Genomic DNA, 17,713 nt, shown 5'->3' with positions numbered 1-17,713 from the left:
CTCCAAATTCAAATGCTACTTCATGTAGCGTTTAACAAAACGCTACAAGCTACAAGCTACCCGCTACCCGCTAGCAGTTAATTTTGCCGAACACGCCCGTAGTCAACGAGTTTACTTTTAGGGGATGTGATCTTAGAAAAGTTATATACTCACTTTAGAAACTCTAAAGGGAAACTACTAAGACCCTCGTGCACTTTCAAAAAGCAAAACATCATCGATAAAGCATAAAATACTATAGACTATATAAAACTACCACATGAAAGCCTAAGAACATCATAAGTGGACATGGTTTATGGTATAGCTTTTTAGAATGCTTTGTAGGATAGACCATGTTGCATCACCTGAGACGACCTTCCTAAATGACTTGTATATCTATACAACATCCAATATAACAATTATTCCTTTAGAAATAATTTGTATGATCTAGAAAAGGTCACCATAAGATCATACCATATACCATATAATCATGTCATAAGCTCTAGACAACCATGCCATTTTCACTTGAAAACACCCTACTTGAATTTTGTACGCCATTATCTATGGCCTCAAACAGTTGTACCAAAGTTATGAAATAAACCCCTATGCCTATGCCAAAAGTCATGGATGTTCGTACTAGGATCCGTACAAACTTACACAATATTGCATTTTCGTATCAATAGTAATACCATGTTGTCCACGTTTTTGTTTTCCCAAATGTTATGAGAAACACTAAATAATACGATCAAAATAAGAGTAAAACAATAACCATTGACTTATATTATTCAAATAAATACAACATAATCAATCAACATAAACAATACTAATGATACGACAACACATACATATCCGGATGATAGTGTACGTCCAAATGAGAAGATGGTATCTTTCATTCCAACGATAACCAAAACTGGGCGATTACAAAACACAAATACAAAACTACAATGTTGCTATGGTGTAACACCTACTAAACCTCTCCCCCAAACATGATTGTGTTGTGTTTCCTAACTCTCTAAATCAAAGCAGTTTACTTCTCAAAAACTGATTACAAAAAAAAAAAAAGTCAAACAATTTATACTCTCTTAAGCCTCCTAAAAGTCATGTATGTCGTATTTGTATCACCTTTAGACAGGTGGAGTCGGTATTTTTTGATGGTATGAATAGGGGAGGACGAGCCTAAAAAGAAGCGAGAATATCATATTAGGTTAGATGTTTATTTCAAAAGACATGATCTAAGTAGAAGAGTGTGGAGACTTAGAATTAATGTATTTGAGTAGTGTTGGTCCTTCTTCTTTGTTACAAGAGTGTGGTTTTCTTTTGGCATATACTTTTTACTTTTTATTTTATCTTTCTCCTTTGTTCCCTCCCCATTAACTGTATTGAATTTAGTTTCATGCATTTTAAAATTTTACAAGCCAAATCCATCCCCAAAGTGAAAAAGTGAGTAAAAGGCCGAAGGGGTCGGCAAGCCCAAACCAAAAGAACAAATCTTTCTTGAAATGAAAAGTTGAAAGTGAAACGGGTTGTTTTCTTTATGATTTCACCAACCGACATGTTCCAATCAACCCCAATAATGTAGAGAAATGAACCAAAATGAAAAAAAGTGTCTAAAGGCAGATGGATAAATACGACAATTCAAAAGGGGTCGGCAATCAAAACTCGATTACAAGAACCCACTTAAAATCCGACGTACCTCCATGTCCAAAAACAAGAAAACCCTACCATCCCAAATCCAATTCCAATTCACAAAATTCAAACACCCACGTCACGGATTTACAAGTTTCCGTGTAGATTACCATTAATCAAACACAAGTCATCGTTTGTTTGCCATAAATATACAGATACACGATACATATACACAACAAGTCGAGTGAATTCACACCTTCAATCCTCATGTTCTTCACTTTCAGCTTCTTTCAGTTACAGGGTACGCTTTCGTTGATCCTAATTTCCATCTTCTTTTATGCTTTCTTGAGCTTAATCATATGATTACACTAATTAGTAATTACCCATTTCAATTTCTTTATCTATTTTCGTAAAACCACTTTCTTTAAAGCGGATATACTTGGTCAAAGAACTGCGTACAAGCTACGTATCAATTTTTCTTGTGGATAGGATAATAGGAAAAAAGGGTTACTTTTTTTCATTTCTCTTTCTTTGTTTGAGTGATCATCTGATTTTGGGTATCTTCCTGATTGTGCCAGCAGATTTGATATTGACAAAAAGTCAGTTGAGATAAACTTTTGGGTGTTCGATCATATCATTCATCAATGGCGGAAATGATTGGTCCGAGATTATACTGTTGCTGTAATTGTCGAAATCATGTTGCCCTTCACGATGATGTTATTTCTAAAGCTTTTCAGGTAAAGTAAAGGTTATTAAAGAATTACGGATCAAATTCTTCAACTACACTTCATTCATGCTTTATCTGTGAAGTCCTTTTTAGATCAATTGTGGGTTTTTACAATTCTTGAAATGGTGGATTCTTTTTATCCAACACATTTGACCCAAATCGATAGTGGAAACAAGTAACTAAAGATGAAAAAGGATTAAAACTTAAGCTATAGATGAATTTTATGCACTTAATGTTGTTCGATAGATCAAATAATCAACAAGTATCTGCATCTTTGTACTATTATTAGGTGTATTATGTCATATAAGCCTTATCATCCCTATGCAAACATATAAATATGTAAATGAGAAAATTCTTAAACCTTTTCTATGATTGTTGATCTGGGTTTGTGGCATTTAGTTCCAAGAAACAGAAACCATGAAATAACATGAGAAGTGGTAGACTATTTTGAGTAAAAGGATGTTTCTTGATTTAAATCTATGCTTAGAAAGAGGGGATTTTTGTTGTTTTTCATGATATTTCTGTTATGTAGATTCTTGATGTGGATTGGGCTCTTATGTGGGCCACTATGTACTTTGATTTATGTAAGTCATCTAGTGGTAAGCTATGTACCTAGTTGATGCTCCTAGTACAAGTCAGTGTCAGGAGTTGTATCTGATTTACATCTCACAAAATGCTCTTGGGACTGAGCAGTAGCTCAACTCAGGGTTTGTAGGGTTTGTTGGAAAAACAACTTTTTTTTACTAAAGTTATGGTGATGCGTTAGCTATTATAATTGTGGATTTTAAAGGTACTTAACATTGGATTGAAATTGGTTTTTTTTATTGATGTTAGGGGAGAAATGGTAGAGCTTTTTTGTTCTCTCATGCAATGAATGTTTCCATGGGACCAAAAGAAGACAGACACCTAATGACGGGTCTCCACACGGTTGCTGATGTGTACTGCTCTGATTGTCGTGAGGTGTTGGGATGGAAATATGAACGCGCGTATGAAGAATCACAAAAATACAAGGAAGGAAAAATCATTCTTGAGAAGTCCAAAATTGTGAAAGAGAATTGGTAGTGATGAATTTAACACTCATATATCTAAATCCCCTTTTCATATCCTATCAAATGTCTAGTTTGTGTTGATGCTATCCAATAATATTGTATTTGATTGGAAAGTGTTTTCTTTGTTAACCTTGCATTAATGGAAAGTGAACAGCTTTTGTTGGTATTCTTGTAAATCGAAGGGTGTAAATGAAATGATCTCTCATCATTTGGTATGGTGATTCTTTTATGTATGTAAACTGTCTGTTATTTCTCAACAAAAAGAAACCTGTCCTTTTTTTACATTATTTGGACTTCCAAGAGAAATTTTAACACTATAAATGTCGATGAGAATTGATTTAGGTTGTGTTTAGTGTGCCACACTAAAGCTTTTTTAAAATGTCATAGACTAGTTTTTTTAAAACTATGTTGTCGAACTTTTTTAAAGTGTCATAGACTAGCTTTTCGAGAAATTTTGTTAAATCTTATATATATATATATATATATATATATATATATATATATATATATATATATATCCTTCATTATTTATAAAAAATATATTCTTCTAAATTTCCTTTTTATGTATTATTGTATCTTATAACTAGTTTTTTACCAGTCGTTTTTTTACCAGATAGCTTAACTATCAAATAACTTTTCAACTAGTATGTAAAATATAGCCTTAGGGTTTTATAACAATATTCAAAGTAATGGAACTTGGAACAAAAGCAAAAAGACAAAGAGATTATGTTAAAAAAACAACAACTCAAGATTAATCAATTATCATCATCATCATCAAAGAATTCATCAAAACCTCCAAACCAACATCTCTACAACCTAAAAAAAAAAAAAAAAAAAAAAAAAATCAAAAACCCAAATGACCAGAAAAACAAAACCTCCGACAAATCAAGTCATCATCCAAATCTCTAAAAAGCTAAGTCTTTACACCAAAAGTCAAAAAACCACCACCTTCTTCTTCAACACATGTCTCTTCTTAGCATCAGCAATCGCAGATTCCTTGCATTTCAATAACTCACTACAAAACTGATCATACTGAGCATTAATATCATAAAGTTCTTGCTTCAAATCTTCACACGCATCTTCTTCCACCTCACAATCTTCACGCGACATGTCATCATTGGACATGATTATAGAACCTTCCGAAGAGCTTATGATTCCACTTGAGTTGGATTTTGGGACTGAAGGTTTCCATGTTGGCTCAAATTTCATCATCAGTTCATCAATCAGCTCAGCAATGACAGCAACTTCTTCATGTATTAAATCCAGCTGTTCCACCATTTCAAGAGCTATTGAATGTGCTGTATCCACATCTATATAAACCATGAACTGAATGTTCCTCGCTGTACCTGTTAAAAACAAACATAAATAGGAGTATATAAAATTATATATTTCAAATAAGTAAAGAATGGTTGTTTATGTTGTTGATTTCTTACTAGTGAAATCATCTATTCTCAAGTTTAAATAGATAGAGTTATTTTCATTCTTCTCCCCTCTGAGTCTAATTTCATTTCTCTCATTCAGACACTGCAACTCAAGGGAATGAAGACGTGGGCTGCTGCTGCTAGTGTTGCTCTTATTGTCAATCTCCATTGGAGACAAGTTGACTTTTGGTAAGTTTGTTGACTTTATCTTGACAGGCTGGCATACACGCTCCTTCATGTTACTATCAGGGTTAAGAAATGGATCTTTCAAAAGCTCTTTTGCAGGTAGCCTCTCAGAAACTGGAACCAAACACTTCTCTATGAACTCCTTCACCTCTGGATCTTTCACTTTTGATAGACCCAAAGGCTTTATACCCTGAAAAACATATTTTCATATATATAAATTATAATTACAAGTCTCTATGTGACATGAAAAACAAAAGATAATAACTAACACTTACTGAAGAAACTTTCTTGTAGATTTGTGCTTGATTTCTACATTCACTGTAGGGATATTCACAAGTGATCAACTCTAATATGCACATTCCAAATGAATAAATGTCGACAAGTTCGTTGTATTCTTCTTCATAGAGTTCTGGAGCCATGAATTCAGGAGTTCCTGTAATGAAACAAACCAATTAAAGTGTTTGCTAGATTGAGATTAATGAAAAGGTATGGATTGATCAATTACCAATTAAACTTTTGGCAGTAGGGCGCAGCATTAGGGTTGCTAATCCAAGATCACCAATTTTGACTTCTCCATGATTTCCATTCACAAAAATGTTGTCACATTTCAAATCTCTATGAATAATAGGTGGTTCATGACTGTGGAGATACACCAATCCTTTAAGAATCTGTCTGGCCCAATTCTTGATAGCCTTCAAATCAACACTCTTATGTTTCTTGCGATATCTGATTAAAAATGTAAACATAGGTTAGTTCTTGTTCATTGATTTAAATGGGTATATAAGTAAAAGAGAAAGAACACAAGGAAGATGACTTACTGTCTTAAACTCCCGGAAGTGAATAATTCGGTGATCATGTTGATAGTTTTCTTCTCATCATCCACCCAAGAAACATATGATTTGATTATGTTTTCATGTTTTAGCGTTCTCAGTAAGTGAACCTCTGAATAAACTCTTTCTAGATGTTCTGGAGATTGCATAGCATCATCCAGTCTCACTTGGTTCCAGGCGATTTCAATTCCTTCAATTTCATCAAATCCCTTGTAGCTGTTCATACCAAGAAAAGAAACATAAATAAGTAAGGATTGCTATGTTAAAGAACAAAATAGTAGAAGATCATATCAGTACAATAAAGCTATATCTACAATTAGAATATACAAAGTTATAGATAAGGAAAAGAGTTAGAAGTCAAGAAATCATACACAGTCTTGAATGCTCCTCTCCCCAGCATTTCATTATACTGAAGAAAGAAAACAGAAAGAGCTAAGAAACTGGTAATTACTCACTACGGCCAATAAACCTTATAGTAAAACTTCAACGTTTATAACATAATATACTCAGGAATATATGGTTAAATTCTAGTGAATAGCATAATATGTTTTTAGATGAACCCAATCTTATGTTTGCTTCAACAAAGCATATGAATAAATAACGATGAAAACACTTCTACTCCAGCATCATGAATAATTTTGCTCTTATTGAACAATATGCATTGAAAATTGATCTTACCCGAATGTAACGATTGTTAGGGCATCTTTCCAAAACATCAGCATCCTCGAGCTCTGGCCTCGCATTCAGTTTCAGTTTCGAAAGAAAATCATTCTCAGGAACCAAAAAACTCACTCCAGAAGCCATCAGTAACAACAATTACAAGGTAACGGATCCGTAAAACGTAGAAGAAAACGGCAGCCGACGAACGAGCGAAAACGAGAGAAAACGACTATAGTTGGCGGTGTTCAGAAAACGCTTCGCAGGCAACGTAGAAAGAATCGATGGATGATCGGATTCTAAAGTAGATTCCAGCAAAACTCATCGGCAATAATGTGTGCGAATTCTTCGAAAGAATCGAAATTCTGGAAACCAGTCGCGTTTCTTCTCCAAATAACCTAGACATGCCTCGAAATCTTCAGATCCCCAACCATGCATATACACATATATGATGAAACTACTTTGGATGCAAGCAATGCGATTGTGACAAGAATAAAGGAAATCAGAACCCAAAAATCAACCCTCCTTACGATAATTAAGAAGTAGAATATAGGATTGTTCGCGAGTAGGAATCGAGGGAATCAATTTTCGTAGGTTGGAAGGCAAGCATTGACAGATTTATAAAACCCTAATCCCCAATTTCCAGCGAGGAAACCGTAGTCTTTTAACAACATAATCTTGCCTTATTTAAGAAAAAGTAAATTGCATATGTCGTCCCTACACTATTAAACAATGTTCATATATAACTACAAAAATTTTTCTTTTCGTATATTGTTTCAAAACGGTTGTTTTTATAACTTTTTAGTCTTCTTATTTTCAAATACCATAACTTTTTCTTAGAGTATACATTTGTATATTTTAGAAGTGATTATTGTAATTATAGATAATCAAAGCTAGTGGTAGTTACGTATTTTTATATTTATCCTAAAATATCTACAATTTCAACAACAAATCAAATCATATCATATCAAATATCCTATGTGTAGTATATCAATTATCAAAACACCTTCTAAAAAAATAAAAGGTGTAAAAAAAATTATTCTCTTAATCGTTGTCTCTATCTTATTTTTTATCTTCGTTTTTATTCACCGGCTGTTTTAATATCTTTCCAATATAAAATAACTACTTGTTATAAGATCAACTTTAAATAATTAAATAAAAAACCTAGAAAACGTGTATCTCACTTTTCTTCCCTTTCTTCAAGATTGATCTAATGAAGCAAATTTTAAAATAGCAATTTGATTTTATTGATATTAATTTTTAATTATTATTCTTACCTTATCGTCTAAAATTTAATCATTTATCCATCCATTAAATGTCGTGACCCGAATTCCAACATACTGAATGTAGTTATAATCCAAATCAATCAAACATTCGATTTTTTTAGAAAAAATATATATGTAGCCAATTACTTTTTTGGACTTTAAGAGTATATTCAAGTCTTGAGTACTTACGTTGAGTAATAACCAACACAAGTCAAGTTCATTTTGATAGCAACCATCTTTTGACCAACTCTTCAAGAACACTTGGTAGCAAACCAAATAATATCTTAATATAAAATGTAAGTATAGAGATGAAGACAAATAGATACTATTAGTTTTGACTATGGCCATGTGCATAGTATATTAGTATATGTCAAATTTAACGAGTCTTACCAATTTTATTAGTCTCTAAAACTAAAATTATATGAAATCCGGCTGTTATGAATTAATAATGCAAAAGAAAATATTATAGACACCCATATGTTTATCAATTTATCAATAAAGTAGACATAAATCTTGTATTTACACTAACAAGAAATACTAGATGCGTTTTAAAACATTCACGAGTCTTAAAAATCAAAATAATCCTTCATATTTATAAAATTTTGTTTTCCTGTATGAATCTTCAAAAAATAACCGATGTAAATGCTAAAATCGAAATCATGCAACTAATAGCAAACTCATAGATGTATTTTAAAACATTCAAAAACTTAATCATCAAAAATAATAATAATAATAATAATAATAATAATAATAATAATAATAATAATAATAAAAACAACTACTACTAAAAAAGTTAAGATTAACTTTTGTCCTTCTGTAGTTTAATACATATCTCCTAAATCCACAAATGTAGTTTTCAAAAGAATTGGTTTTGCTATCCAGAAAGGGCTAGCGGCGCAGCTTGTTGCTCGTTTGCCTTCAATCGATATGTAGTGAACTACACAAGGACAAAAGTTTTATAAGAAAACATACACGAAGTACATGAAGAATGAGCAATGTGAAATTAAAATTGGAGAAGGAAATGTAAATAACAAAAAACAAATAAAAGCTTAGTTAGTTCTTGTAACTTTTAGGAGGTAGTTGTAATCTATGACATTAGTAAAACTTAAAGGGTAAATTGTGTAAATATCCACCTCTCATCCAAGGAAGAACAGTACGTCCGTGATTCCTGGGGTTTGGCGCCGGCTAATCCTAGTTTTTTAGAACGGCTCAAAAGTAACAATTTACTTTATTTTAAGCCCGAAACATTATTATATTATTACTATATAATATACCATAATGTAAAAATATTTAATAATACAACTAAAATTTATTTATTTTTAATTTATATAACTAAAATTGAGGTTGAAACAAGGGGGGATAAGTTTTAACCTATCTTTACCAAGTGGTTTTGTTCCTTATAATAACTTCTATATGGTTGTTCAGTATTCCAAAGTATAAGGATATTGTTTGTGATAATCTAAAAAACATTTGCATTGATGATCTCCAACATGTGGAGGGGTTTAAGGTATATCCGACAAAGTGTAGTCTACTATTATCGGTATAGTGGAATATCTTGTGACTTGTGAACATTTTCTATAAATAGCACATCCGTTACAATAATTGCATTGGAGATATATCTCAAGCACCGCACAACTACAGTTATTGTTGCAACAATATACATTTGAAATGTATAAACTTTAAAATATTGTTACAACTGGGAGACATTGGAGTTGTAACTTACAAAATTTGGTCTCATAAAAGAAACATTAGAATGTTATTTAACTTAGGGTTACATCTCCATATCAAATACAATCACACTGAAGCAACTCTATAAAAATATATACAAAACTAAGCCTAAAAAGTAAAAAGTGTTCACTTCAATTACTACGATTCACTTCATTGGTACTTAAAAGGAGCATCTTCTAGTCATCCATAAGACTAAAAGGAGTGGGGATCGCCACCGGGCTCGCTATGCTCGTCAACGATCAATGAACACCGCTCTCTAACTCTCGCTAGGGAGGTCGCCACCGGTGCCTCGTTACAATTTTGGCAAGAAGAGAGAGGTGAGGTTGAATTTGCTTGGTGCTTGTGAGTTTGACCGGATTGCTCAAATGGTCTAGATCAAATTTAATTTCAATTATTTTTCCACCAACTGTCTCAATTTATATAAAAAAAACGTTTTTATATTAGAAAAAAATATATATTCAACTACTATAAATCAAACCATACTTTCAACAATTTACACACACAAAGTATCATTATCTCTTTCACAAACTCTCTTAATTCACCAAAAAAAATGTATTCATCTCAAACAAAGAAAACCCCAATAACCAACAAAAAGAAAGCTTCAAACCATCCATCACTTCCGCCTCCAAACACTCAATCACCAAACCTTCAATCCTCAACCCTTCCATCACCACCATGTTATCGATCATCATTTGATCAACCTATTCACTCTCCTGCTAGCTACTACTTTCCTATAATGACTCCGCAAATGTTTTCATTCAATCCGTTCTCTTCTCAAACAATGGCATTTTACCACAACCGATATCAACCAACACATCGTCCTAATGTCGATCTTGATCCGTTTGAAACGGTTCAAGAAACTCAATTCTTTTCTCAACCTCAACCGAAAAGTAGTTTTCAATCCCAACCACCCCGCCTACTCGACGAGTCAACCGATTCTTCCGATGAAGGCCCCGTTGAAGATCTCGTTCAAGAATCATTTCAAGAGCCCGGAGTCGACCACAAGTACAAAAAAAAAAGGAAAGGGAGGGCTCCGTGTAGAGGGTGGACGGATGATGAAGAGAGGGCACTAGTGCAATCATGGCTAAATGTGTCGGAGGACTCGATCCACGACAACGACCAAGACTCAACAACCTTCAAAGCAAAAGTTTGGCTTAATTTTGTCAACGCATGAAAAAGAAGTACCGTAATCCTGATTCACTTTACTCGAAATGGAGGACCGCCAACCGAGCCGCAATGGAGTTCAACGACATCTACCTGAACGCGATCTGCAACCCCTAAACTAGTGCAACTGAGGTGGATGTCATGGCTAAAGTTCGTCAGATTTACAAGGCGAAAGTCGAAAGAGCTTTTGTCAATGAGTCATTTTGGGGAGTTGTGAAGGGCAATCGAAAATGGCTAGAGCTAAAAAGTCTTGATGATTACGCGGGGATGTCCAAACGAAGCAAAACTTTGGAGTCGATCCACGTTCAATATTCTGGTACGCGTATCGGAGGGATTGGCCTCAGCAATGATAAGCCATATGAAGTTCCAACTCGTCCTATCTCCTATGGGACGAGACAAAGCAAAAAGAAAGCTGAAAGGTGCTCAAATCTCATCAACTAAAGTGGAGGAGATTAGGTACGAAATCCGAAGGTTGGACAGTAAGCTTGATGCTTTCTTGGAATTGGGAAAGGAAAAATAAAGAAACTGTGCATTGAAGCTTTGGTTAAAATCGGGGAAAAACTTGTCCAAGGATGATCGTCGGGTGTTCAACAATGTAAGAAAGGACCTTGCAAAATAATATAACTGTAAGTAAATCGTGTTTTATGTCTTAAGTAAGTTTTAGGTGGTTTAGGTAGTATTAAATTGTCATTTTAAATTGTTGAGAGAAAAACTTTTGTGAAACACACTTGAACAAACGTTAGAACAAGTTATATATTGAGGAATAAGTTAATCTCAAAGGATCATAAAGCTCAACAATAATTAGAAGTTAGAGTTGTTAGATTGTTAGGTGCGGAAATGTAATTGCTGAAAAGTAAGGAAATAAAAATGACAACAAGTATTATATCAAGTAAACACTAAGCTGATTCGTGACAAGGTTTGCAATCAAACACAAGTCAGTAAGTGTGATTAGCTAAAGTGAAGAAGTCACGAGTGACTTGCTCCGAAGGAGAGATTATGATCGTAATTTTAGAGTTTAAGTTCTGTAAGATCTTGCGGATAAGAGAGTAATGAGAGAATATGTAATATATAAGGTGAAAGAGAGATGTAAGAGATATATTCAATCAGAACATGAGAGCTCTATATATAGAGTCTCGAGGATTACAAGAAAATAAACAAAGTCTAAATATGTCTTAAGTGTCCATGCAAGGCACATTGGATAAAGCAATGTAAAGTGAAAAGATAACAAATAAAACTAAGTCTATGTTTGATGAAAAAAACTGCGGATGCGGTCGGTGATTGCGATTGAGAAGCTGAATGCGGATCAGGAGATGGCTTCGGATTGACTAAGTTTAAGAGGGTCACTTTCTTGCTTCAACAATTTCCCCCTAAGTGACCTTTTCAACTTTTCTTTCATCTATCGAGCTTTAGGAATTTGATGAGAACCCACCAGAACTTCCTGACTTCTCCGAGCCAAACAATTCTCCTAGAGATTTCAAACTTCACTTCAGCTGTAGTGTGTTTTGATTTATGGATTGCGGTTTGAGTGATCTCCAGCTACTTCCGGGTCAGGCGATGCATGGCAGTCATTGGAATGAAAAGATTTGTTTCATTATCTTTACGCTTGAAAATGACTCCAAGATCTGGGAAGTTAGTTGCTCGAAGGGATCTTTCTTGATAACCTTTAGTAAGCACCAGAGCTGGATCAAGAGGAGGAAGGTTAAACTTCTGAGCAAGAGTTGGGTGGATATCCGCATCGATTTTAGCAAAATCACATACTGTTTCTTTCAGATATGTACAAGCCCATTCATAAGCAATCTTCATCTTCGGATACTTCTCAAACTTAATCTGAAACACCCTAGCAATCAGGAAGACTTCCTCCGGATTCATGCAAGGAAACTCTGCTTGGGTTCGGATATAGTCTTGATTTCTTCTTGTGAGAGTATATTGAATGAAGTCTGATTTCATAAACTTTCTGGGCTTGTGGTTCTTGACTGCGGTAGGTATGTCGTTTGACCAGATGCTTTCGATTTTAGATCCATGCTTGGCATGAAATCTGTTAAGTCTTTCAAATTCAAGGGGCAACCTCTGATCATCTGGGAGGCTGCGGTCGAATGGTTCAAAGACGACAAAATTCGAATTCATGTTCGTGTTCGTGTTCGTGTTAACTGTAAAAAACACGATGTCGTGTCGTGTCGTGTTCGTGTTAACTGTAAAAAACACGATGTCGTGTCGTGTCGTGTTCGTGTTCAAAATTCGACACGAAATTGACAAAATTTTTTATCGTGTTTGTCGTGTTTTTCGTGTTATATTTGATAAAGTATTCATTAAATAAACTAGTTTTTAGTATATGATATATTTTTCGTGTCGTGTCGTGTTTGTCTTTTTTTAATTCGTCTGTTTTCGTGTTAGTTAAAAAAAACACGACATTGTGTCGTGTCGTGTTCGTGTTATATAAAACCTTGTCGTGTTGTGTCGTGTCAGACAGAAACACAAAACGATAACACGATTTGCCATCCCTAGCCGTAGGCACGCGAGGCTCTGGAAGAGCGGTTGGGTTGAGGTGGTAGGCCAACAAACCCTGGGTATTCCAGCCCGATGGCTGAGTGGACCCGATGCATGCTTGTATGTTTATTGTATGGGGTATTTTGGGGGAAACTCACTAAGATTTATGCTTACCCAGTTGTTTATTGTCTCAGGTATCATCGGTGGCTATGGGAAGGCGAAGGCGGGATTGTACACACTCATCGACTGCATTGAGGATTCCGCTTTTTCTCTGATACTCTAATTTTTAATAAATGTAATTTGGAATAAACGGTTTTCTTAATAATGGATTTATAAATTAGGAAGTTTTACCTTAATAAAATGAAAAATTTTGGTTGTGAAAAATGGGACATTACACCATGAATTTAGGGTTTTATCCTGTATTTAAAGGTATTATCTTCATGTTTTTGGCCATTTGAAGCCGCCATCACATCAGAGATCCTATTGAGTGTTAATCCTAGCCTCCATATTGTTCCCTCTCCATTTCATTCCAAGTTTTGAGCTTTTGGTGCATTATTCAAGTTAGAGGAGGTGATTCTTGGTGCCTAGAAGCTTTTCTCTAACTTAGATCCAATATTCTCAACACCTTTTTTGGATCTTTGTGAGTATAAATTTCTTATCTTGATGATTATTGCTTTAGATCTAGTTTTGTATGCTTTAATGGTATCTTTTGGGTCCCTTTTATGGTGTTTTTGGAGTTTAGGGAACTTTAAAAGCATATGACTGATTCTAATGACTTCTTGACTTGTTAGATGATGGAAAAATGGATATGCATGCATTCTCTTTTAGCCATGCAAGAGATTTGACCCTTAGAGTTAGGGTTGGAGTTTTGAGGAGATTAAGCCTTGAGAATGGATAAAGTTGGAAACTTTATCCATTAAGTCACTTAGAAGAATCAGATATCAGGTTTTGAGCTTCTATCTTAAGGGATTAAGATCTGAATAAAGGAAGGTTGTTAAGCCAGATTTAGCGGCGCAGCGGCCTTGGCGTCACGGCACGACGGTCGTTGACTTTAACCATTGACTTTTTGACTAGTTTAAATTTTGGTCATACTGAGGGTTTGAGTTGTAGACTTAGTTCTAGCCTATGTTTGGATTAAGACAGTTCGTAGTTGATTATTTGGGACTTTAAGTAGTTGAATTCAACTCTTTGATTCAAGTGAGTTTTATTAATATACTATGTAGGACACTAGGTGTCAGTGTATGCTAGTTGCTTGTATGCTTACATTGGGATGGGCCCTTATGATTGAAACAGACCCATTGGGCTAGGCTTGTTACTTTGTATTGTATGTGGTATTTTGGAGAAGTCATTAAACTTTGTATTTACAGTTTTAAATTTCAAATGTTTCAGGTTGTTTTGACAGCAAGGGAAAGGGTGTGTCTTGATTGCATTGCATCCATTGGAGATTTCCGCACTTTATTTATGACTTTATTTGTTGTTACTCTGATATTGGTTTTGAATTGTCAACTTATACTTTGGTATTTACATATCTTTGGAATGAAATTGGAATGGTTTCATTTATATTAAAAATGAAAATTTTGATTTGAAATTTGGAACATTTCAATATTAGCCAATTTTCAAGAGCAAAGGTTTGGACTTAACAAAGCGAATCGTAAGGACCGTTTATGTAAGAAATTTCAAATTTAAAGACTATTTTTGCAAGAAATTCATCATAAGGACCAAATATGATATGTTATGTCAGGCACATGAACCATTTATATAATAGGTATAGAATTTACAAGCGATTATAGTAATGGAAAGAAATTAAAGACGATGTTCTCTATACATGAGCTTTTTGTTCAAATTATTTCATGGAATCATGATTATACCAAAATAGATTGTTTTTGATGTTGCATCACTAGATGAGAAACATGTAGTATCATATGATTTGATATATATAGGTGTAGATGATGGTTCAACCTTACCAGGGCCGGTCCAAATATATATGGGGCCCGAGACAAAATGAAAAAAAAGGGTCCCTCAAAGACAAATATACTAAAGATTAAAAAAATATTATTTATTCTTCATTATAGATGTGTTCAATTAACAATAACAAGCAATCCAAATTGTTTATCTTTTGAAGCTAATTTGAGTTTGAACCAACTTTAGGCTCTAACAATCATTTAAGCAATAATTTTTTTATATATATACACTATATAGCCCAGAAAATTTGGGCCCCTGGAGACGTGGGCCGTGGGCGGTCGCCCGGGTTGCCCACCATCTGGACCGGCTCTGAACCTTACTTTCTTTTTTAAATAAAATTAGATAAAAAAAATTGTTAGATGAATTCCAAAATAAATTAAAAAGATAACAAAACTATAGAAATGGTCCTTATCGTAGGCAGATTATACCACTTCAAGTCCTTTTGAGCCTATTTTTGCAAGAAATTCATCATAAGGACCAAATCATATATGTTTTGTCAGGCACATGAACCATTTATGTAATTCTATATTTATTCAATTTGAATACAAAGTTAGGGTTGGTGGGACTATTTTTGGTCCTTATGATGAATTTCTTGCAAAACAAATGAGGAAGTTTTAACATGGTTGGTCATTTTCAGATTTAAAACGCATACGATGAATCCTTATGGTTGACAACAAAAAAAAAAATTCATATGCGTTTTAAACTTAAAAAATGACCAATAATATTAAAAATTCATCAAAAAGACTTGTTCTGGCATTTTATGCCAGCCATAATCACCATTTGTATAATTTTATCTTTAAAAATATACAAAAGTCTATTTACATATATCAAAGACCAACAATGCAAAAAATTAAAAACACGTAACAATTTGCATTAAAAAAAAAAAAAAGATAGAGCCTAAACATCCGATTTTTTTAACCTATAAGGTCCAGTTGGAGATTTTGTGTGTAATTACATTGCGTGCACCACCTCAGACTCGATCACCTCCTTCATCTTTCTTTCCCGTGTTAATTTTGTCTTTAACCCCATCATTTTTCCTTCAACATTTTACTTCCCCAAGGATGATATCAGTCATAAAAAAATCACAATAATATTTAACTTGATTTTATGACATCCCAAAAAATTTAGCCATTTTAAAAACAACATTAAACTCGAAAAACAATAAGCGTGGAAAAATCTCAAGTAAAAAAGACAATATAATCGAAAGTCAAAATCTAAAGTCATCAAATAATCTTTTGCACTCCAGAAGCCTACATGCTTAACATCATATTGTTCACCACATGTGATACACGTCAAAATACAACATTGGAGTTGAAAGTTTTATGAGGTAAATAGGTTAAAACTCTGCTCGAAAACATTACAAATCATCAAATATTACACCTGAGATAAAAACATCTATATTTATATCTATAATTCTATATTATATAAAAGTTCAATGCAAACGCAATGCATATCATCCAAACTTATCAAATCACCTACCTTATCACCGAGTAGTACAAGGATGAAGTATGACTAACAAGGCCCTAAATCAACATTAATCTATTTAATAAATAACTTACAGAAATCCCTCAATATTCCAGTAGAGTCCCTCCCATTAAAGATTAATCTATTTTATAAAAATAAAAATTATTAAATGATTTTTTTTAACATCTTAAGGCTACTACGTAAATCTATATCAATATCTATGTTATATAAAAGTCCAATACAAATGCAATGCAACGCATATCATCCAAACTTATCAAACACCTACTTCATCACCGTGTAGTACAAGGATGAAGGATGACTAACAATGCAAATGCAATGCAATGCATATCACCTACCTCATCACCGAGTAGTACAAGGATGAAGGATGACTAACAAAGCCCTAAATCAACATTAATCTATTTAATAAATAACTTCCAGAAATCCCTCAAAATTCCAGTAAGATCCCTCCGATTAAGATTAATCTATTTTATAAAAATTATTAAATAAGTTTTTCTAACAGCTTAAGGCCAATACGTTCTAACCCGTACTAAGGGGTTTGCATGTTAACATGGTATTTAAAACCTCGTAAGTTTGTTCTGCAGTTGGTTGTTTGGTTTATGTTTGTCCATGAAAAAACCCAAATATAAACCCTACTTTACATTATTACATACCCTATCAGTAGAATACATGCATCAGTCCCTCAAACATTTAGGCCTAGTGGAAAATTTTGAGAAATTTTCCAACATAGTGTAAGTTTTTTCGGTTTGTGGTTAATTGATGGTTTTGTTGTTGTGATAATAGGAATTTTGCATAATTTGTTGGGGGAAATTGTAGATAGTGTTCGATCATTTTATATAAGCTCTATTTTATTATATCAAAGATTAATTACAAAACATATTCATAAAAAATACGATCATTCGCCCAAGTTTCTAATAATAAAGAATACAAACATGCAACAAAGTAAAAAACATATCTTATCAACTACATGTCCGTCCTTTCACAACCACAAAAAAGTTAAAACATGAGTAAAAAATTTAGAGCCAAAACTTATCAAAGTATCAAAAACAATTATATAATTCTAATATAACATGAGAATGATACATCAATAAATACCACTTTCCCATTACGTTTTGAACAATTATTAATTTTGACATTAAACCATCAACATATATAA

At 33.6% G+C, this 17,713-nt stretch overlaps 2 protein-coding genes across 4 annotated transcripts; one reads left to right on the top strand and one right to left on the bottom strand.

The window, feature by feature from the left end:
• Positions 1–1,622: 1,622 nt before the first annotated feature.
• LOC145120987 (protein yippee-like At4g27745) lies at positions 1,623–3,611 on the top strand. Of its 2 annotated transcripts, none has more exons than XM_079056765.1 (3): positions 1,623–1,903; positions 2,181–2,339; positions 3,164–3,611. In XM_079056765.1, the coding sequence occupies exons 2-3, from the start codon at positions 2,247–2,249 to the stop codon at positions 3,389–3,391; spliced, it is 321 nt and encodes a 106-aa protein (XP_078912891.1). In that variant the 5' UTR covers positions 1,623–1,903; positions 2,181–2,246; the 3' UTR covers positions 3,392–3,611. The 2 variants fall into 2 exon arrangements, with proteins under 2 accessions (XP_078912891.1, XP_078912890.1); XM_079056764.1 differs by having other exon boundaries at positions 1,676–1,903; positions 2,184–2,339.
• Positions 3,612–4,129: 518 nt separating this feature from the next.
• On the bottom strand, positions 4,130–7,117 carry LOC145119609 (serine/threonine-protein kinase WNK8-like). Of its 2 annotated transcripts, XM_079055287.1 has the most exons (7): positions 6,494–7,117; positions 6,187–6,224; positions 5,804–6,031; positions 5,491–5,711; positions 5,261–5,418; positions 4,812–5,175; positions 4,130–4,724 (listed from the first exon to the last, which is right to left on the bottom strand). In XM_079055287.1, exons 1-7 carry the CDS (start codon positions 6,617–6,619, stop codon positions 4,312–4,314), a joined length of 1,548 nt encoding a protein of 515 aa, XP_078911413.1. In that variant the 5' UTR covers positions 6,620–7,117; the 3' UTR covers positions 4,130–4,311. The 2 variants fall into 2 exon arrangements, with proteins under 2 accessions (XP_078911413.1, XP_078911414.1); XM_079055288.1 differs by lacking the exon at positions 6,187–6,224 and having other exon boundaries at positions 6,494–6,617.
• Positions 7,118–17,713: the final 10,596 nt, after the last annotated feature.

The sequence above is a fragment of the Lactuca virosa genome, chromosome 6 (genome assembly GCF_052849685.1).
Source record: "Lactuca virosa cultivar CGN04683 chromosome 6, Lactuca_virosa_CGN04683_v6, whole genome shotgun sequence".
NCBI classification, from domain to species: Eukaryota; Viridiplantae; Streptophyta; class Magnoliopsida; order Asterales; family Asteraceae; genus Lactuca; species Lactuca virosa.
The sequence above is the reverse complement of the archived record's forward strand: the minus strand, read 5'-3'. Positions and strand labels throughout refer to the sequence as shown.